The following is a 24,752-nucleotide window of genomic DNA, read 5'->3' on the forward strand; positions in this document are numbered from 1 at the left end:
GAGATACATGTCTGTTAGGGGTCAGAGATACATGTCTGTTAGGGGTCAGAGATCCATGTCTGTTAGGGGTCAGGGATACATGTCTGTTAGGGGTCAGGGATACAAGTCTGTTAGGGATCAGGGGTCAGGGATACATGTCTGTTAGGGGTCAGGGATACAAGTCTGTTAGGGATCAGGGGTCAGGGATACATGTCTGTCAGGGGTCAGAGATACATGTCTGTTAGGGGTCAGAGATACATGTCTGTTAGGGGTCAGAGATACATGTCTGTTAGGGGTCAGAGATACATGTCTGTCAGGGGTCAGAGATACATGTCTGTTAGGGGTCAGAGATACATGTCTGTTAGGGGTCAGAGATACATGTCTGTCAGGGGTCAGAGATACATGTCTGTCAGGGGTCAGAGATACATGTCTGTTAGGGGTCAGAGATACATGTCTGTCAGGGGTCAGAGATACATGTCTGTTAGGGGTCAGAGATACATGTCTGTTAGGGGTCAGGGATACATGTCTGTTAGGGGTCAGGGGTCAGGGATACATGTCTGTTAGGGGTCAGGGGTACATGTCTGTTAGGGGTCAGGGGTACATGTCTGTTAGGGGTTAGGGGTCAGGGATACATGTCTGTTAGGGGTCAGGGGTACATGTCTGTTAGGGGTTAGGGGTCAGGGATACATGTCTGTTAGGGGTCAGGGATACATGTCTGTTAGGGGTCAGGGGTACATGTCTGTTAGGGGTCAGGGATACATGTCTGTCAGGGGTTAGGGATTCATGTCTGTTAGGGGTCAGGGATTCATGTCTGTTAAGGGTCAGTCCTTCAATGAAAAAAAATAGCAATCACCTTCTGGAAGGTCTTGTGGTCACTCGTCAGATACAACTGTAAAACACACACACACATTCAGTAAGCATAGTATTAAAGCTGGTGCTTTCTCTAGTTCCATGGTACGTGTCTGTTAGGGGTTAGGGGTCAGACAAACATGTATTTTAAGGGTTAGGGGTCAGGGGTACATGTCGGTTAGGGTTAGGGGTCAGGGATACATGTCTGTTAGGGTTAGGGGTCAGGGATACATGTCTGTTAGGGGTCAGGGATACATGTCGGTTAGGGTTAGGGGTCAGGGATACATGTCGGTTAGGGGTCAGGGGTACATGTCTGTTAGGGTTAGGGGTCAGGGATACATGTCTGTTAGGGGTCAGGGGTACATGTCGGTTAGGGTTAGGGGTCAGGGATTCATGTCTGTCAGGGTTAGGGGTCAGGGTTACATGTATTATATTATAGAGGTCTAATATGTAGTTCTATGGGTTAGGGTTATGTATTATATTATAGAGGTCTAATATGTAGTTCTATGGGTTAGGGTTAGGTTCATGTATTATATTATAGAGGTCTAATATGTAGTTCTATGGGTTAGGGTTATGTATTATATTATAGAGGTCTAATATGTAGTTCTATGGGTTAGGGTTATGTATTATATTATAGAGGTCAATAATGTAGTTCTATGGGTTAGGTTAATGTATTATATTATAGAGGTCTAATATGTAGTTCTATGGGTTAGGGTTAGGTTCATGTATTATATTATAGAGGTCTAATATGTAGTTCTATGGGTTAGGGTTATGTATTATATTATAGAGGTCTAATATGTAGTTCTATGGGTTGGGGTTAATGTATTATATTATAGAGGTCTAATATGTAGTTCTATGGGTTGGGGTTAATGTATTATATTATAGAGGTATATAATGTAGTTCTATGGGTTAGGTTCATGTATAATTCTTATAGAGGTCTAATATGTATAGTGTTAGATGTTTATCTGTGTGTGTGTCTGGAACTCACCCCTCCAGCAAAGCCACTAGTTGTTCTGAGGGCGAAACTCTGATTGTAGCGCAGAGGCTCTCCCTCTGCACTGCCATCCACACTGGACACACACCGCAATGTTAAAAAACACCCATTCCTCTGTGTGTGTGTGTGTGTGTGTGTGTGTGTGTGTGTGTGTGTGTGTGTGTGTGTGTGTGTGTGTACCTGCTGATGATGAATGCGTTGCGTGTGCATGGCTGCAGACTCCTCCCCCCACTGACCCCACAGGGAGCCTGAATGGCTAGAGAGACAAACAGGGTTTATATTATCATCATCATCACTATCATCATCATCATCACTATCATCATCATCGTCACTATCATCACTGTCATCACCACTATCATCATCGTCACTATCATCATTGTCACTATCGTCACTATCATCATCGTCACTATCATCATCGTCACTATCATCATCGTCACTATCATCACTATCATCATCGTCACTATCATCATCGTCACTATCGTCACTATCATCATCGTCACTATCATCACTATCATCATCGTCACTATTGTCATCGTCACTATCGTCACTATCATCATTGTCACTATCATCATTGTCACTATCATCATCATTATCATCACTATCAATATCATCAGCATCACTATCATCAATGCTATCATCGCTGTCATCATCACTATCAACACTGTCATCATCATCATCGTTGCCACTATCATCATCATCACTATCATCACTATCATCATCACCATTATCATCATCAACACTATCACCACTATCATTATCATCACTATCATCACTATCATTATCATCACCACTATCATTATCATCACTATCATCATCATCATCACTATCATCATCATCATCACTATCATCATTACCACTATCATCATCATCAACACTATCACCACTATCATTATCATCACTATCATCATCCTCATCACTATCATCATCATTACCACTATCATCATCATCAACACTATCACCACTATCATTATCATCACTATCATTATCATCACCACTATCATCATCATCATCACTATCATCATTACCACTATCATCATCATCATCACTATCATCATTACCACTATCATCATCATCATCAACACTATCACCACTATCATTATCATCACTATCATCATCCTCATCACTATCATCATCATCATCATCACTATCATCATTACCACTATCATCATCATCAACACTATCACCACTATCATTATCAACACTATCATCATCATCAACACTATCACCACTATCATTATCATCACTATCACCACTATCATTATCATCACTATCATCATCATCACTATCATCATCATCAACACTATCACCACTATCATTATCATCACTATCATCATCATCACCACTATCATCATCACCACTATCATCATCATCATCACTATCATCATCATCATCACCATTATCATCATCACCACTATCACCACTATCATCACCATCACCACTATCATTATCATCACTATCATCATCAGCACCACTATCATTATCATCATCATCATCACTATCATCATCATCATCATCATCATCATCACTATCATCATCATCAACACTATCATCATCACCACTATCATCATCATTACCACTATCATCATCATCACCACTATCATCATCATCACTATCATCATCATCAACACTATCATCATCACCACTATCATCATCATTACCACTATCATCATCATCACTATCACCACCATCATCATCACTATCACCACTATCATTATCATCACTATCATCATTACCACTATCATTATCGTCAATATCATCATCATCATCATCACCACTATCATCATCATCACCACTATCATTATCATCACTATCACCACTATCACCACTATCATCATCACCACTATCATTATCATCACTATCATCATCATCATCACTATCATCACTATCATCATCATCACTATCATCACTATCATTATCGTCAATATCATCATCATCACCACTATCATCATCATCATCACTATCATCATCATCACCATCATCACTATCACCACTATCATCATCATCACTATCATCATCATCACCACTATCATCATCATCACTATCATCATCATCACCACTATCACTATCACCACTATCATCATCATCACCACTATCATCATCATCACTATCATCATCATCACCACTATCATCATCACCACTATCATCATCATCACTATCATCATCATCATCACTATCATCATCATCACCACTATCATCATCACCACTATCACCACTGTCATCATCACCACTATCATTATCATCACTATCATCATCATTATCATCATCATCATCACCATCACTATCATCACCATCATTGGACAGTATCCACATTGGTGACATGGATGAAGCTTGTCTTTTGAAAATCCTAAATATTACTTCTGGCTTAGTGACTGTCCCTCAGGGATAGAGTTATGGCACACGTGTGTATGTACCTGGACTAGGCCCCTCCCCCAGGTTGGTCAGGTCAGCGTAGATGCTGACTGAGCAGCTGTTGTCTCCGCACACATTCACCAGCATCACAACATCACCGAAACACACTGCACCTCCCACAGAAACAGACAGGCTAACCTATACACACACGCACGCACGCACGCACGCACACACACACACGCACGCACGCACGCACGCACGCACGCACACACACACACACTTTACATTACATTTGAGTTATTTAGCAGAAACTTATCCAGAGTGATACAGTTCATCTAGGTGGAACAACTACATATTTCAGTCATAGTAAGTACATTTGTCCTCAACAAAGTAGCTTTCAGAAATGTCAGCTAGTAGGAAAAGACAGGTGGGGACGGGGGACGGGGACGTGGGACGGGGGGGGGGGTAAAAGACTGACTGATGTCTTATTTAAGATGCTCTGACCTGTTTGAGGATGTTTTGTTTGAGGAACCCAGTTTTCTGCACCATCAGCTCTCCCCTCTCCTTCCTATCCAAGAAGTCCTTCAGTGTGTCCTGTGTGGAGAGACACAGCTCAGTGTGTGTGTGTGTGTGTGTGTGTGTGCGTGCGTGTGCATGTGTGCGCGCCAAGGACAGAGACATCAGTGAAGTCCCCAAACAAAAATAATATTGTATAAAAACTAGACGGTAACTTTACAAGTAAAGTTGTAAGTTGTAATGTCAGTTGGTGGAGCTAGCTAAAGCTCTTTACAAGTAAAGTTGTAAGTTGTAATGACAGTTGGTGGAGCTAGCTAAAGCTCTTTACAAGTAAAGTTGTAAGTTGTAATGAAAGTTGGTGGAGCTAGCTAAAGCTCTTTACAAGTAAAGTTGTAAGTTGTAATGAAAGTTGGTGGAGCTAGCTAAAGCTATTTACAAGTAAAGTTGTAAGTTGTAATGACAGTTGGTGGAGCTAGCTAAAGCTCTTTACAAGTAAAGTTGTAAGTTGTAATGACAGTTGGTGGAGCTAGCTAAAGCTCTTTACAAGTAAAGTTGTAAGTTGTAATGACAGTTGGTGGAGCTAGCTAAAGCTCTTTACAAGTAAAGTTGTAAGTTGTAATGACAGTTGGTGGAGCTAGCTAAAGCTCTTTACAAGTAAAGATGTAAGTTGTAATGACAGTTGGTGGAGCTAGCTAAAGCTCTTTACAAGTAAAGATGTAAGTTGTAATGACAGTTGGTGGAGCTAGCTAAAGCTCTTGTAATGACAGTTGGTGGAGCTAGCTAAAGCTCTTTACAAGTAAAGTTGTAATGACAGTTGGTGGAGCCAGCTAAAGCTCTTTACAAGTAAAGTTGTAATGACAGTTGGTGGAGCTAGCTAAAGCTCTTTACAAGTAAAGTTGTAATGACAGTTGGTGGAGCTAGCTAAAGCTCTTTACAAGTAAAGTTGTAAGTTGTAATGTCAGTTGGTGGAGCCAGCTAAAGCTCTTTACAAGTAAAGTTGTAATGACAGTTGGTGGAGCCAGCTAAAGCTCTTTACAAGTAAAGTTGTATTGACAGTTGGTGGAGCTAGCTAAAGCTCTTTACAAGTAAAGTTGTAATGACAGTTGGTGGAGCTAGCTAAAGCTCTTTACAAGTAAAGTTGTAATGACAGTTGGTGGAGCTAGCTAAAGCTCTTTACAAGTAAAGTTGTAATGACAGTTGGTGGAGCTAGCTAAAGCTCTTTACAAATAAAGTTGTAAGTTGTAATGAAAGTTGGTGGAGCTAGCTAAAGCTCTTTACAAGTAAAGTTGTAAGTTGTAATGACAGTTGGTGGAGCTAGCTAAAGCTCTTTACAAGTAAAGTTGTAAGTTGTAATGAAAGTTGGTGGAGCTAGCTAAAGCTCTTTACAAGTAAAGATGTAATGAAAGTTGGTGGAGCTAGCTAAAGCTCTTTACAAGTAAAGATGTAATGAAAGTTGGTGGAGCTAGTTAAAGCTCTTTACAAGTAAAGTTGTAATGAAAGTTGGTGGAGCTAGCTAAAGCTCTTTACAAGTAAAGTTGTAATGACAGTTGGTGGAGCTAGCTAAAGCTCTTTACAAGTAAAGTTGTAAGTTGTAATGACAGTTGGTGGAGCTAGCTAAAGCTCTTTACAAGTAAAGATGTAAGTTGTAATGACAGTTGGTGGAGCTAGCTAAAGCTCTTTACAAGTAAAGATGTAAGTTGTAATGACAGTTGGTGGAGCTAGCTAAAGCTCTTTACAAGTAAAGATGTAAGTTGTAATGACAGTTGGTGGAGCTAGCTAAAGCTCTTGTAATGACAGTTGGTGGAGCTAGCTAAAGCTCTTTACAAGTAAAGTTGTAATGACAGTTGGTGGAGCCAGCTAAAGCTCTTTACAAGTAAAGTTGTAATGACAGTTGGTGGAGCTAGCTAAAGCTCTTTACAAGTAAAGTTGTAATGACAGTTGGTGGAGCTAGGTAAAGCTCTTTACAAGTAAAGTTGTAAGTTGTAATGTCAGTTGGTGGAGCCAGCTAAAGCTCTTTACAAGTAAAGTTGTAATGACAGTTGGTGGAGCCAGCTAAAGCTCTTTACAAGTAAAGTTGTATTGACAGTTGGTGGACCTAGCTAAAGCTCTTTACAAGTAAAGTTGTAATGACAGTTGGTGGAGCTAGCTAAAGCTCTTTACAAGTAAAGTTGTAATGACAGTTGGTGGAGCTAGCTAAAGCTCTTTACAAGTAAAGTTGTAATGACAGTTGGTGGAGCTAGCTAAAGCTCTTTACAAATAAAGTTGTAAGTTGTAATGAAAGTTGGTGGAGCTAGCTAAAGCTCTTTACAAGTAAAGTTGTAAGTTGTAATGACAGTTGGTGGAGCTAGCTAAAGCTCTTTACAAGTAAAGTTGTAAGTTGTAATGAAAGTTGGTGGAGCTAGCTAAAGCTCTTTACAAGTAAAGATGTAATGAAAGTTGGTGGAGCTAGCTAAAGCTCTTTACAAGTAAAGATGTAATGAAAGTTGGTGGAGCTAGTTAAAGCTCTTTACAAGTAAAGTTGTAATGAAAGTTGGTGGAGCTAGCTAAGCTCTTTACAAGTAAAGTTGTAATGACAGTTGGTGGAGCTAGCTAAAGCTCTTTACAAGTAAAGTTGTAAGTTGTAATGACAGTTGGTGGAGCTAGCTAAAGCTCTTTACAAGTAAAGATGTAAGTTGTAATGACAGTTGGTGGAGCTAGCTAAAGCTCTTTACAAGTAAAGATGTAAGTTGTAATGACAGTTGGTGGAGCTAGCTAAAGCTCTTTACAAGTAAAGATGTAAGTTGTAATGACAGTTGGTGGAGCTAGCTAAAGCTCTTGTAATGACAGTTGGTGGAGCTAGCTAAAGCTCTTTACAAGTAAAGTTGTAATGACAGTTGGTGGAGCCAGCTAAAGCTCTTTACAAGTAAAGTTGTAATGACAGTTGGTGGAGCTAGCTAAAGCTCTTTACAAGCAAAGTTGTAATGACAGTTGGTGGAGCTAGGTAAAGCCTTACAAGTAAAGTTGTAAGTTGTACGTCAGTTGGTGGAGCCAGCTAAAGTTTTACAAGTGCAGTTGTAATGACAGTTGGTGGAGCCAGCTAAAGCCTTACAAGCAAAGTTGTATTGACAGTTGGTGGACCTAGCTAAAGCTCTTTACAAGTCAAAGTTGTAATGACAGTTGGTGGAGCTAGCTAAAGCTCTTTCAGTAAAGTTGTAATGACAGTTGGTGGAGCTAGCTAAAGCTCTTTACAAGTAAAGTTGTAATGACAGTTGGTGGAGCTAGCTAAAGCTCTTTACAAATAAAGTTGTAAGTTGTAATGAAAGTTGTGGAGCTAGCTAAAGCTCTTTACAAGTAAAGTTGTAAGTTGTAATGACAGTTGGTGGAGCTAGCTGAAGCTCTTTACAAGTAAAGTTGTAAGTTGTAATGAAAGTTGGTGGAGCTAGCTAAAGCTCTTTACAAGTAAAGATGTAATGAAAGTTGGTGGAGCTAGCTAAAGCTCTTTACAAAGATGTAATGAAAGTTGGTGGAGCTAGTTAAAGCTCTTTACAAGTAAAGTTGTAATGAAAGTTGAACAGGAGCTAGCTAAAGCTCTTTACAAGTAAAGCTGTAATGACAGTTGGTGGAGCTAGCTAAAGCTCTTACAAGTAAAGTTGTAAGTTGTAATGACAGTTGGTGGAGCTAGCTAAAGCTCTTACAAGTAAAGATGTTGTAATGACAGTTGGTGGAGCTAGCTAAAGCTCTTTACAAGTAAAGTTGTAAGTTGTAATGACAGTTGGTGGAGCTAGCTAAAGCTCTTTACAAGTAAAGTTGTGGTTGTAATGTCAGTTGGTGGAGCCAGCCAAAGCTCTTTACAAGTAAAGTTGTAATGAAAGTTAGTGGAGCTAGCTAAAGCTCTTTACAAGTAAAGTTGTAATGAAAGTTGGTGGAGCTAGCTAAAGCTCTTTACAAGTAAAGTTGTAATGACAGTTGGTGGAGCTAGCTAAAGCTCTTTACAGAAGTAAAGTTGTAATGAAAGTTGGTGGAGCTAGCTAAAGCTCTTTACAAGTAAAGTTGTAATGACAGTCGGTGGAGCTAGCTAAAGCTCTTTACAAGTAAGTTGTAAGTTGTAATGTCAGTTGGTGGAGCCAGCTAAAGCTCTTACAAGTAAAGTTGTAATGACAGTTGGTGGAGCCAGCTAAAGCTCTTTACAAGTAAAGTTGTAATGACAGTTGGTGGAGCTAGCTAAAGCTCTTTACAAGTAAAGTTGTAATGACAGTTGGTGGAGCTAGCTAAAGCTCTTTACAAGTAAAGTTGTAATGACAGTTGGTGGAGCCAGCTAAAGCTCTTTACAAGTAAAGTTGTAATGACAGTTGGTGGAGCCAGCTAAAGCTCTTTACGAGTTGTAATGACAGTTGGTGGAGCTAGCTAAAGCTCTTTACAAGTAAAGTTGTAATGACAGTTGGTGGAGCTAGCTAAAGCTCTTTACAAATAAAGTTGTAAGTTGTAATGAAAGTTGGTGGAGCTAGCTAAAGCTCTTTACAAGTAAAGATGTAATGAAAGTTGGTGGAGCTAGCTAAAGCTCTTTACAAGTAAAGATGTAATGAAAGTTGGTGGAGCTAGTTAAAGCTCTTTACAAGTAAAGTTGTAATGAAAGTTGGTGGAGCTAGCTAAAGCTCTTTACAAGTAAAGTTGTAATGACAGTTGGTGGAGCTAGCTAAAGCTCTTTACAAGTAAAGTTGTAAGTTGTAATGACAGTTGGTGGAGCTAGCTAAAGCTCTTTACAAGTAAAGTTGTAAGTTGTAATGACAGTTGGTGGAGCTAGCTAAAGCTCTTTACAAGTAAAGTTGTAAGTTGTGATGACAGTTGGTGGAGCTAGCTAAAGCTCTTTACAAGTAAAGTTGTAATGAAGTTGGTGGAGTAGCTAAAGCTCTTTACAAGTAAAACAAAGTTGTAATGACAGTTGGTGGAGCTAGCTAAAGCTCTTTACAAGTAAAGTTGTAGTTGTAATGACAGTTGGTGGAGCAGCTAAAGCTCTTTACAAGTAAAGTTGTAATGACAGTTGGTGGAGCCAGCTAAAGCTCTTTACAAGTAAAGTTGTAATGACAGTTGGTGGAGCTAGCTAAAGCTCTTTACAAATAAAGATTGTAAGTTGTAATGAAAGTTGGTGGAGCCAGCTAAAGCTCTTTACAAGTAAGTTGTAAGTTGTAATGACAGTTGGTGGAGCTAGCTAAAGCTCTTTACAAGTAAAGTTGTAATGAAAGTTGGTGGAGCTAGCTAAAGCTCTTTACAAGTAAAGATGTAATGACAGTTGGTGGAGCTAGCTAAAGCTCTTTACAAGTAAAGATGTAATGAAAGTTGGTGGAGCTAGTTAAAGCTCTTTACAAGTAAAGTTGTAATGAAAGTTGGTGGAGCTAGCTAAAGCTCTTTACAAGTAAAGTTGTAATGACAGTTGGTGGAGCCAGCTAAAGCTCTTTACAAGTAAAGTTGTAATGACAGTTGGTGGAGCTAGCTAAAGCTCTTTACAAGTAAAGTTGTAATGACAGTTGGTGGAGCTAGCTAAAGCTCTTTACAAATAAAGTTGTAAGTTGTAATGAAAGTTGGTGGAGCTAGCTAAAGCTCTTTACAAGTAAAGATGTAATGAAAGTTGGTGGAGCTAGCTAAAGCTCTTTACAAGTAAAGATGTAATGAAAGTTGGTGGAGCTAGTTAAAGCTCTTTACAAGTAAAGTTGTAATGAAAGTTGGTGGAGCTAGCTAAAGCTCTTTACAAGTAAATTGTAATGACAGTTGGTGGAGCTAGCTAAAGCTCTTTACAAGTAAAGTTGTAAGTTGTAATGACAGTTGGTGGAGCTAGCTAAAGCTCTTTACAAGTAAAGTTGTAAGTTGTAATGACAGTTGGTGGAGCTAGCTAAAGCTCTTTACAAGTAAAGTTGTAAGTTGTGATGACAGTTGGTGGAGCTAGCTAAAGCTCTTTACAAGTAAAGTTGTAATGAAAGTTGGTGGAGCTAGCTAAAGCTCTTTACAAGTAAAGTTGTAATGACAGTTGGTGGAGCTAGCTAAAGCTCTTTACAAGTAAAGTTGTAAGTTGTAATGACAGTTGGTGGAGCCAGCTAAAGCTCTTTACAAGTAAAGTTGTAATGACAGTTGGTGGAGCCAGCTAAAGCTCTTTACAAGTAAAGTTGTAATGACAGTTGGTGGAGCTAGCTAAAGCTCTTTACAAATAAAGTTGTAAGTTGTAATGAAAGTTGGTGGAGCTAGCTAAAGCTCTTTACAAGTAAAGTTGTAAGTTGTAATGACAGTTGGTGGAGCTAGCTAAAGCTCTTTACAAGTAAAGTTGTAAGTTGTAATGAAAGTTGGTGGAGCTAGCTAAAGCTCTTTACAAGTAAAGATGTAATGAAAGTTGGTGGAGCTAGCTAAAGCTCTTTACAAGTAAAGATGTAATGAAAGTTGGTGGAGCTAGTTAAAGCTCTTTACAAGTAAAGTTGTAATGAAAGTTGGTGGAGCTAGCTAAAGCTCTTTACAAGTAAAGTTGTAATGACAGTTGGTGGAGCTAGCTAAAGCTCTTTACAAGTAAAGTTGTAAGTTGTAATGACAGTTGGTGGAGCTAGCTAAAGCTCTTTACAAGTAAAGTTGTAATGAAAGTTGGTGGAGCTAGCTAAAGCTCTTTACAAGTAAAGTTGTAATGACAGTTGGTGGAGCTAGCTAAAGCTCTTTACAAGTAAAGTTGTAATGACAGTTGGTGGAGCTAGCTAAAGCTCTTTACAAGTAAAGTTGTAATGACAGTTAGTGGAGCTAGCTAAAGCTCTTTACAAGTGAAAGTTGTAATGACAGTTAGTGGAGCTAGCTAAAGCTCTTGTAATGACAGTTAGTGGAGCTAGCTAAAGCTCTTTATACATTTGTTTGTGGAGGTGAAAGAAGTGTAAAAATTTCATTTTTAAATACCATCGAAATTCATTTGATTTTGTCAGAAGTTGTGGTCGGTAGTTTGGATATGGTCAATAGTTAAATGTGTGATCAGAAGTTGTGTGGTCAGAAGTTGTGTGGTTGTGGTATGTAATTGTGTAGTTGTTGTCACTAGATATGGTCAGAAGTTGTGTGGTTGTGGTATGTAATTGTGTAGTTGTTGTCACTAGACATGGTAAGCAGTTGTGTGGTTGCTGTTAGATTGTTGTATGTGGTTGTGGTCAAAACGGCAGCTGTTTGGCGAAGTTTGAAAAACACGTGGTAATGCAGTTACAAAAACAACTGTACCATAAGTTCCGTATTGAATATTTTGATTCCGTAGACGAATAGCCCATACGAAGCTGGTAAGCTTGGAATATTTTGTCTAAGTGGTTGCAAAGTGGGAATAATTAGCTGATTTGGGTCAAAAGTTGCATGAGAAAATGACGGTTGGAAGTGATGTCACAATAGGAAGCCTTAGAATCTTAATGAAATGCCATGAAAGCGGATGGGGGGACAACAAAATGGATTCCATAAAACCTACAGCAGACATCATAAAACCTATACCACACAACATAAAACCTATACCACACATCATAAAACCTATACCACACATCAAACCCATACCACATCAAACCTATACCACATCAAACCTATACCACACATCATAAACCTATACCACACATCATAAACCTATACCACACATCATAAAACCTATACCACACATCATCAAACCTATACCACATCAAACCTATACCACATCAAACCTATACCACACATCAAACCTATACCACACATCATAAAACCTATACCACATCAAACCTATGCCATCATAAACCTATACCACACATCATAAACCTATACCACACATCATAAACCATACCACATCAAACCTATACCACGTCATCATAAACCTATACCACACGTCATCAAACCTATACCGTCATCAGGCCTATACCACACATCAGGCCTATACCACACGTCATAAGGCCTATACCCATCAGGCCTATACTGCATCAGGCCTACACCACACGTCATCAGGCCTATACCACACTGTCATCAGGCCTATACCACGTCATCAAACCTATACCACACATCATCAGGCCTATACTGCATCAGGCCTACACCACATCATCAAACCTATACCACACGTCATCAAACCTATACCACATCAAACCTATACCACGTCATCAGGCCTATACCATCAAACCTATACCACATCAAAACCTATACCACACGTCATCAAGCCTATACCACACATCATCAAACCTATACCACATAAAGCCTATACCACACATCATCAAACCTATACCGCACATCAAACCTATACCACACATCATAAAACCTATACCACATCAAACCTATACCACATCAAACCTGCACCACATCAATAAACCTATACCACACATCATCAGAGCCTATACCATATCATCAAACCTATACCACACATCATCAAACCTATACCACATCAAACCTATACCGCACATCATCAAACCTATACCGCACATCAAACCTATACCACACGTCATCAGGCCTATACCTGCATCATCAAACCTATACCACACATCATCAAACCTATACCACATCAACCTATACCACACATCATCAAACCTATACCACGTCATCAAACCTATACCACACATCATCAAACCTATACCACACATCATCAAACCTATACCACACATCATCAAACCTATACCACACATCATCAAACCTATACCACACATCATCAAACCTATACCACATCAAACCTATACCACACATCATCAAACCTATACCACACATCATCAAACCTATACCACATCAAATCTATACCACACATCATAAAACATATACCACATCAAACCTATACCACATCAAACCTATACCACACATCATAAAACCTATACCACCATCATAAAGGCCTATGCCACATCAAAGGCCTACCACACATCATCAAACCTATACCACACATCATCAAACCTATACCATCATCAAACCTATACCACATCAAATCTATACCACATCATCAAACCTGTACCACACATCAGGCATATGCCGCATCAAACCTATCATCAGGCCTATGCCACACATCATAAACCTATGCCACACATCATAAACCTATACCACACATCATAAACCTATACCACATCAAACCTATACCACACATCATAAAACCTATACCACACGTCATCAAACCTATACCACATCAACCTATACCACATCAAACCTATACCACACATCATAAAACCTATACCACATCAAACCTATACCACATCAAACCTACACCACACATCATCAAACCTATACCACACATCATCAAACCTATACCACACATCATCAAACCTATACCACACATCATCAAACCTATACCACATCAAACCTGCCACACATCATCAGGCCTATACCACACGTCATCAAACCTATACCACATCAAACCTATACCACACATCATCAACCTATACCACATCAAACCTATACCACATCAAACCTATACCACACATCATCAAACCTATACCACACATCATCAGGCCTATACCACATAAAACCTGTACCACACATCATAAAACCTATACCACATCAAACCTATACCCATCAAACCTACACCACACATCAATAAACCTATACCACACGTCATCAGGCCTATGCCACATATCATCAGGCCTATACTGCACGTCATCAAACCTATGCCACATCAAACCTATACCACACATCATCAAACCTATACCACACATCAAACCTATACCACACATCATCAGGCCTATACCACACATCATCAAACCTATACCACACATCAAACCTATGCCACATCAGGCCTATGCCCACATCATCAAACCTGTGCCACACATCAGGCCTATACCGCACATCATCAAACCTACCACACATCATCAGGCCTATGCCATCATCAAACCTATACCACATCAAACCTATACCACACATCATCAAAACCTATACCACACATCATCAAACCTATACCACATCAAATCTATACCACACATCATAAAACATATACCACATCAAACCTATACCACATCAAACCTATACCACACATCATCAAGCCTATACCACACATCATAAAACCTATACCCATCAAACCTATACCACACATCATCAAACCTATACCACATCATCAAACCTATACCCACGTCATCAAACCTATACCATGCATAAACCTATACCACACATCATCAGGCCTATACCACATCAAACCTATACCACACGTCATAAACCTATACCACATCAAACCTATACCACATCAAACCTGCACCACACGTCAATAAACCTATACCACACATCATCAGGCCTATACCATCATCAAACCTATACCACATCATCAAACCTATACCACATCAAACCTATACCACATCATCAAACCTATACCACACATCAGGCCTATACCACACATCATCAAACCTATGCCACACATCATCAAACCTATACCACACATCATCAAACCTATACCACATCAGGCCTATACCACACATCATCAAACCTATACCACACATCAAACCTATACCACACATCATCAGGCCTATACCACACATCATCAGGCCTATACCACACATCATCAAACCTATACCTGCATCATCAAACCTATACCACACATCATCAAGGCCTATACCACATCAAACCTATACCACACATCATCAAACCTATACCACATCAAATCTATACCACACATCATAAAACATATGCCACATCAGGCCTATACCATCAAGCCTATGCCACACATCATAAACCTATACCACACATCATAAAACCTATACCACATCAAACCTATACCACATCAAATCTATACCACACATCATCAAACCTATACCACACATCATCAAACATATACCACATCAACCTATACCACATCAAACCTATACCACACATCATAAAACCATACATCATAAACCTATGCCACCACACATCATAAACCTATACCACATCAAACCCATACCACACATCTATAAACCTATACCACACATCATCAAACCTATACCACATCAAACCTATCACACATCAAACCTATGCCACACATCATAAAAACCTATACCACATCAAACCTATGCACATCATACACCACACATCATCAAACCTATACCCACATCATCAAACCTATACCACACATCATCAAATACCACACATCATCAGGCCTATACCACATCAGGCCTACACCACACATCATCAAGAGCCTATGCACACATCATCAGGCCTGTACCACATCAAACCTATACCACACATCATCAGGCCTATGCCATCAAACCGTCATCAGGCCTATACCACCATCATCAGGCCTATACCCACACGTCATAAGGCCTATACCACACATCATCAAACCTATACCACACATCAGGCCTGTACCGCACGTCATAAAACCTATACCACATCAGGCCCATACCACGTCAAACCTACACCACACATCATAAACCTATACCACACATCATCAAACCTATGCACATATCATCAGGCCTATACCACACGTCATCAGGCCTATACCACATCAAACCTATACCACACGTCATCAGGCCTATACCACACATCAGGCCTATACCGCACATCATCAGGCCTGTACACATCATCAAACCTATACCACACATCATCAAACCTATACCACATCAGGCCTATACCACATCGTCAAACCTATACCACACGTCAAACCTATGCCACACGTCATCAAACCTATACCACACGTCATCAAACCTATACCACACGTCATCAGGCCTATACCACACATCATCAGGCCTATGCACATCATCAGGCCTATGCCACACATCATCTATACCACATCAAACCTATACCCACATCATCAAACCTATACCACACATCATCAAACCTATACCACATCAAATCTATGCCACACATCATCATATACCACATCAAACCTATACCACATCAAACCTATACCACACATCATAAACCTATACACACATCATAAACCTATACCACATCAAACCTATACCACACGTCATCAAACCTATACCCACATCATCAGGCCTATGCCATCAGGCTCTATACCACATCAAATCTATACCACACATCATCAAACCTGTACCGCACATCATAAAACATATACCCACATCAAACCTATACCACAAATCAGGCCTATACCACACATCGTCAAACATATACCACATCAAACCTATACCACATCAGGCCTATACCACACGTCATCAAACCTATGCCCACGTCATCGGCCTATGCTGCATCAGGCCTATGCCACACATCATAAATCAGGCCTGCCACGTCATAAAACATATGCCACGTCATAAGGCCTATGCCACACGTCATCAAGCCTATGCCATCACGTCGTCATCATCACGCCATATGCACGTCGTCAGAGCCTGTGCCACACATCATCAAACCTATGCCACATCAACCTATGCCACATCAAGGCCTATGCCACACGTCAGACCTATGCCACACGTCGTAAGGCCTGTGCCACACGTCGTCAGGTCGTCAGGCCTATGCCGCACGTCGTAAGGCCTATGCCGCACGTCGTCAGGCCTGCCATCACGTCTATGCGTCGTCAGGCCTGTGCCTGCACGTCATCAGGCCTGTGCCGCACGTCGTCAGGCCTGCCGCCGTACTTGCATCAGGCCTGTGCCGCACGTCGTCAGGCCTATGCCACACGTCAGGCCTATGCCCACGTCGTCAGGCATATGCCCACGTCTCAGGCCTGTACACGTCATCAGGCCTGTCGTCATCAGGCCTATGCACGTCGTAATGCCACATCAGGCCATGCCGCACGTCATCATGACCATATGCCTGCACGTCATCAGGCCTATGCCGCACGTCGTCAGGCCTATGCCACGTCAGGCCGTCATCAGGCCTATGCCGTCACGTCAGGCCTGTGCCCACATCAGGCCTATGCCATCAGGCCGTGCCATCAGGCCTGTACTGTCATCAGGCCTATGCCCATCAGGCCATATGCCGCACGTCATCAGGCCTATGCCATCCAGACCTGTACATCCTCAAGGCCTGTACCACATCAAGCATATGCCACACGTCATCAGGCCTGTGTGCATCATCAGAGCCTACCACGTCATCAGGCCTATACACGTCATCAAACCTATCTGCATCAGGCCTGTGCCACACGTCATCAGGCCTGCCACGTCATCAGGCCTGTACCACACGTCATCAGGCCTATGCCCGTCGATCTATGTACACGTCGCGTAAAACGTATGCTGCATCAGGCCTATGCTGCATCAGGCCTGTGCCGCATCATGAAGCCTGTACCGTCATGAGCCTGTGCCGTGTCAGGCCTGTACTTACCTGTCGTAAGGCATATGCCACGTCATAAGGCCTATGCCACACGTCGTCAGGCCTATGCCACACGTCATAGACCTATGCCACATCAGACCTATCATCGCAAGCAAATCCTGCCACACATCATCAACCTTACTGCGCATAAAGCTTCTGCGCGCATCATCACACATCAAACCGCATCACATCTCTGCCGCGCATCATAAAGCCACCATGCTGCCGCATCAGGCCCCATGCCGCACATCAAACCTCTGCCACATCATCAAACCTATGCCGCATATCATCAACCTATGCCGCACATCATCAGCCCCTATGCCACATCAAGCCTCTGCCGCATCATCAGAGCATATGCCACATCAAGCCCCTGCCCACATCATCAAGCCTATGCCGCCATCATCGATCTGTACCACACATCAAACCTATACCACACATCTATGCCACGCATCAGGCCTATGCCACACATCAGGCCTCTGCCGCATCATCTATGCCAGCATCATCAGGCCTATAACGCGCATCATCAAGCGCCGCGCATCATCAATACACATCATAAACCTATGCCGCACATCATAGATCTGTACCGCACGTCATCAGGCCTATGCCACACATCATAAGGCATATGCCACACGTCATAAAGACCTATGCCACACGTCATAAGAACCTATGCCACATCAGGCCTGTGCCGCACGTCATCAGGCCTATGCCACGTCAGGCCTGTGCCACGTCAGACCTATACCACATCAGACCTGTGCCACACGTCATAAGGCCTATGCCACACATGCTCAGACCTATGCCACACGTCATCAGACCTATGCCACAGTCGTAAGGCATATGCCACACGTCATAAGACCTATGCCACTCAGGCCTATGCCACACATCAAAGCTATACCACAGACCTGTGCCACACGTCATAAGGCCTATGCCGCATCAGGCCTATGCCACACGTCATAAGGCCTGTGCCACACGTCATCAGACCTATGCCACACGTCATCAGGCCTATGCCACACGTCATAAGGCCTGTGCCACACGTCGTAAGACCTGTGCCGCATCAGGCCTGTGCCACATCAGGCCTATGCCACACGTCATCAGGCCTATACCACACGTCATAAGAGCATATGCCACACGTCATCAGGCCTATACCACACGTCATCAGACCTATGCCACACGTCATAAAGCCTATGCCACATCAAGCCTATACCACACGTCATCAGGCCTATACCACGCATCATAGGCCTATGCCACATCAGGCCTATGCCACACGTCATCAGGCCTATGCCACACATCATAAGCCTATGCCACACGTCATCAGACCTATGCCACACGTCATAAAGCCTATGCCACATCAGGCCTATGCCACTCAGGCCTGTGCCGCATCAGGCCTATGCCACACGTCATAAGACCTGTGCCACACGTCATAAGACCTATGCCGCACGTCATAAAGACCTATGCCACACGTCATAGAGACCTATGCCGCACATCATAAGACCTATGCCACACGTCATAAGAACCTATGCCGCACGTCATCAGACCTGTACCGCACGTCATAAGGCCTGTGCCACACGTCATAAGGCCTATGCCACACGTCATCAAGGCCTGCCGCATCATCAGGCCTATGCCACGCATCAAGCGACTCTGCCGCATCATCAAGCCTATGCCACGTCATCAGGCCTATGCCGCATCATAAGGCCTGCCGTCATAAAGGCATATGCCCGCATCAGGCCTATAACACGTCAGGCCTATGCCGCATCATAGGCCTATGCCGCGTATCAAGAAGCCTATGCCGCATCATAAGGCCTATGCCGCACGTCATCAGGCCTAACGCTGCATCAAGCTATGCTTACATCAGGCCTATGCCACGTCAGGCCTGTACCGCACATCATAGAAGCTGCCTGCATCATAGGCCTGTACCGTCGAGCGTCATCGGCCTGTGCCATCATCAGACCTATGCCGCATCTGAAGCCCCTATGCCATCATTTCTGTCATCAGGCCTGTGCGCATCAGGCCTATGCGCATCAGGCCTGTGCCGCACGTCATAAGAGCCGCGCCATCATCAAGCCTCTGCCGCATCAGGCCTGCACACACGTCGTCAGGCCTGTACCACACGTCATCAGGCCTGTACCACACGTCATCAAGCCTATGCCACGTCATCAAGACCTATGCCGCATCAGGCCTATGCCACATCAGACCTGTGCCACACGTCGTCAGGCCTGTGCCGCACGTCAGGCCTATGCCACACGTCGTCAAGCCTGTGCCGCACATCATCAGACCTGTACCACACGTCATCAGGCCTATGCCACATCAGGCCTATGCACACGTCATCAGGCCTATGCCACACGTCATCAGGCCTATACCACACGTCATCAAACCTATACACACGTCATCAGACCTGTGCCACACGTCATCAGACCTATACCGCACGTCATCAGGCCTATGCCACATCAGGCCTATGCCACACGTCATCAGGCCTATGCCACATCATCAGGCCTATGCCACATCAGATCTATACCACACATCATAAAACATATGCCACATCAAGCCTATACCACATCAAACTTATGCCGCACATCATGAACCTGTACCACACGTCATAAAACCTATGCCACATCAAGCCTATGCCACACGTCATCAGGCCTATGCCACACGTCATCAGGCCTATACCACATCAGGCCTATGCCACATCAAATCTATACCGCACATCATCAAGCCTATGCCACACGTCATCAAGCATATGCCACATCAGGCCTATACCACATCAGGCCTGTACCGCACATCATCAAACATATGCCACATCAAACCTATGCCACATCAAACCTATACCACGCATCATAAACCTATACCACACGTCATCAGAGCCTATACCACATCAAACCTATACCACATCAAATCTATGCACACGTCATCAGGCCTATACCGCACGTCATAAAACATATGCCACGCATCATAAAACCTATACCACACATCATCAAGCCTATACCACACGTCATCAAAGCCTATACCACGTCAGGCCTATAGCACACACCACAAATCTGTGCCACACGTCATACAACCTATACCACACGTCATCAGGCCTATGCCACATCAGGCCTATGCCACATAAAACCTATACCGCACATCATAAAGCCTATACCACACGTCATAAAACCTGTACCACACGTCATCAGACCTATACCACACGTCATAAAGCATATGCCACACGTCATAAGACCTATGCCACACATCATCAAGCCTATGCCACATCAGACCTATGCCACATCAAACCTATACCACGTCATCAGGCCTATACCACACATCAAACCTATACCACACGTCATCAAACCTATGCCACATCAAGCCTATGCCATCAGGCCTGTACCGCACATCAGGCCTGTACACGTCATCAAACCTATGCCACGTCATCAGGCCTGTACACGTCATCAAACCTATACCACACATCAGACCTGTACACACGTCATCAGGCCTATACCATCAGGCCTATGCCACATCAAGCCTATACCGCACGTCATCAGGCCTATACCGCACATCAGGCCTATACCACTCGTCATCAGACCTATACCACATCAGGCCTATGCCGCGCATCATCAGGCCTATGCCGCGCATCATAAAGAGCCAACGCGCATCATAAACCTCTGCCGCGCACGTCATCAGCGCCGCATCAGCTACTGCATCATCAGGCCTCTCTTGCGTCAGGCCTGTGCCACGTCAAGCCGTGCCGCATCAGGCCTGTGCCGCGCGTCGTCAGGCCTATGCCGCATCAGGCCCTATGCCACGCATCATCAGGCCTGTGCATCGTCAGGCGTATGCCGCCGCCGTCGTCAGGCCTGCGCGTCGTAAAACCTGTACTTACGCATCATCAGGCCTATGCCCGCATCATCAAGCTTCTGCCGCCATCGTCAGGCTATGCCGCGCGTCAGGCCTATGCACGCGCATCATAAAGCCTATGCCGCATCAGGCCTATGCGCATCAGATCTGCCGTCATAAGGCATATGCCATCGTCAGGCCTGTACCACGTCATCAGCCTGTGCCGCATCATCATAGGCCTGCCGCGCATCATAAAGCATGTGCCCGCATCAAGGCCTCTGCCGCACGTCATCAAGCCTCTGCCGCGCATCATAAACCTGCCGCATCAAGCTTCTGCCGCGCATCATCAGATCTGCCGCACATCATAAGCCTATACCGCGCATCACCTGTACGCATCTGCCGCGCATCATAGGCCTATGCCGCATCAAGTCTATGCCGCATCAAGCCTATGCCCGCATCAATTTCTGCCGCATCATAAAGCCTCTGCCGCATCATAAACCTATAAAGCCACACATCATAAAACCTCTGCCGCACATCATAAAGCCTTCTGCCGCGCATCATAAAACCTATACACATCATCAGTATGCCATCATAAAGCTCTGCCACACATCAAACCTATACGCATCATAAAGCTACGCCGCGCATCAAACCTGTGCCACACATCTCATACACATCAGGCATCTTGCATCGACCTATGCCACAGTCTAATGCCACACATCAGACCTACATACGCGCATCATCAGCTATGTATCATGAAGCCTATGCCACACGTTATAAAGACCTATGCCGCGCATCTGTAAATCTATGCCACACATCATCAAAGCCTATAACGCGTCATCATATGCCACTCTTGCATTAAGCCTATCTTGCATCAGCAAGGCCTATGCATCAGCTTCTGTACCACGTCATCGCCTATGCCCATCATAACCTGTGCGCATCAAGCCTATGCCACATCAGGCCTGTGCCACGTCATCCTGCCGCGCATCATCAGGCCTATGCCGCATCAGGCCTATGCCGCACGTCAAGGCATATGCGCATCATAAGGCCTATGCCATCAGACCTGTACCACGCATCAAGCTCGCACGCATCATCAGGCCTGTGCCGCGCATCATCAGGCCTCTGCCGCATCATCAGGCCTGTGCCGCATCATAAGGCCTATGCCGCACGTCATCAGGCCTATGCACGTCATCAGGCCTGCCACGTCATCAGCCTGCCCGCGCATCAAGCCCTCTGCACATCAGACCTATGCCACATCAAACCTATACCACACGTCATCAGGCCTGTACACACATCATAAAGCACATATGCCACACGTCATCAGACCTATACCACACGTCATCAGGCCTATGCCACACGTCATTAAGACCTATGCCACATCAGGCCTGTACCACACGTCATCAGGCCTATGCCACACATCATGAGCCTATACCACATCAGGCCTATGCCACACGTCATCAGAACCTATGCCACACATCATAGACCTATCCGCACGTCATCAAGCCTGTACCACACATCATAAAGCCTATACACATCAGGCCTATACCGCATCAGGCCTATGCCACATCAGGCCTATGCCACACATCATAAGGCCTATGCCACACGTCATAAGACCTATACCACACGTCATAAAAGCCTGCTACCACACGTCATAAGACCTATACCACATCATAAGACCTATACCACACGTCATAAGAGCCTATGCCACACATCATAAAGCCTATACCACACGTCGTCAAATATGCCGCACGTCGCCGACCTGTGCCACACGTCATGCAAGGCCTGCCGCACGTCATGAAACCTGCACCGCACGTCAGGCCTGTACACATCATCAAACCTATGCCACGTCATAAGGCCTATGCCATCAGGCCTATGCCACCGTCATGAGCCTGTGCCACCATCACATAAGGCCTATGCCACATCCTTAAGGCCACCATACCACACATCATAAACCTATGCCACACATCCTTAAACCTGTACACATCATAAACCTGCCACACATCATAAAGGCCTGTACCGCATCATCAGGCCTATGCCACATCAGGCCTATGCCACATCAAGCCTATGCCACATCAGAGCCTATGCCACACGTCATAAGGCCTATGCCACATCAGAGCCTATACCACACATCATAAGACCTATACCACTCATCACCACACATCATAAACCTATGCCACACATCATAAAAACCTACCACACATCAGAGCCTATGCACACATCATGAAGCCATGCCGCACGTCGTCAGACCTGTGCCATCAGGCCTATGCCGCACGTCGTAGGCCTATGCCACGTCATAAGAGCCTGTGCATCAGGCCACGTCAGGCCTGCCGCACGTCATCAAAGACCTGTGCCGCACGTCATCAGGCCTGTACTGCACGTCGTCAGGTACCTTTTTGTCACATCAGGCCTATGCGCATCGTCAGGCCTGTGCCGTCACGTCATCAGGCCCCATGCCGCACATCAGGCCTATGCCACGTCGTCAGGCCTGTACCACACGTCATCAGGCCTGTATGCACGTCGTCAGGCCCGTCAGGCCCATGCCGCACGTCGTCAGGCCTATGCATCGCACGTCATCAGGCCTGCTGCACGTCATCAGGCCTATGCCACATCAGGCCTATGCCACATCAGGCCACCATGCCACGCATCGTAGGTCTATATACACGTCATCAGGCCTATGCCGCATCAGACCTATGCCGCACGCATCCATGACCTGTACACGTCATCAGGCCTGTGCCACATCAGATCTATGCCACGTCATAAAGCCAGTATACAACGTCAGACCTGTACACATCAGGCTTGTACCGCACATCATAGGCCTATACCGCACGTCATAAGACCTATGCCGCATCAGACCTGTACCACACATCATCAGGCCTATACCGCACGTCATCAGGCCTATGCCACATCAGGCCTATGCCACATCAGATCTATGCCACACGTCATCAAGCCTATGCCACACGTCGTCAAACATATGCCACATCAGGCCGTATGCCACATCAGACCTGTGCCGCACGTCATCAGACCATACTGCCACATCAGGCCTATGCCACGTCAGACCTATGCCACACGTCGTCAAGCCTATGCCACGTCATCAGACCTATGCCACATCAGAGCCTATGCCACATCAAGTCTATGCTGCACATCG

At 44.1% G+C, this 24,752-nt stretch overlaps 1 protein-coding gene across 1 annotated transcript; it reads right to left on the reverse strand.

Moving 5' to 3' along the window:
* Positions 1–776: 776 nt before the first annotated feature.
* Positions 777–17,256, reverse strand: LOC135567126 (cilia- and flagella-associated protein 161-like). The gene is made up of 6 exons (XM_065014584.1): positions 17,140–17,256; positions 4,676–4,765; positions 4,234–4,369; positions 2,003–2,078; positions 1,817–1,898; positions 777–868 (listed from the first exon to the last, which is right to left on the reverse strand). The coding sequence occupies exons 1-6, from the start codon at positions 17,254–17,256 to the stop codon at positions 809–811; spliced, it is 561 nt and encodes a 186-aa protein (XP_064870656.1). The 3' UTR covers positions 777–808.
* Between the last annotated feature and the right edge of the window lie 7,496 nt (positions 17,257–24,752).

Source organism: Oncorhynchus nerka, unplaced genomic scaffold (assembly GCF_034236695.1).
Source record: "Oncorhynchus nerka isolate Pitt River unplaced genomic scaffold, Oner_Uvic_2.0 unplaced_scaffold_2568, whole genome shotgun sequence".
Lineage (NCBI taxonomy): Eukaryota > Metazoa > Chordata > Actinopteri > Salmoniformes > Salmonidae > Oncorhynchus > Oncorhynchus nerka.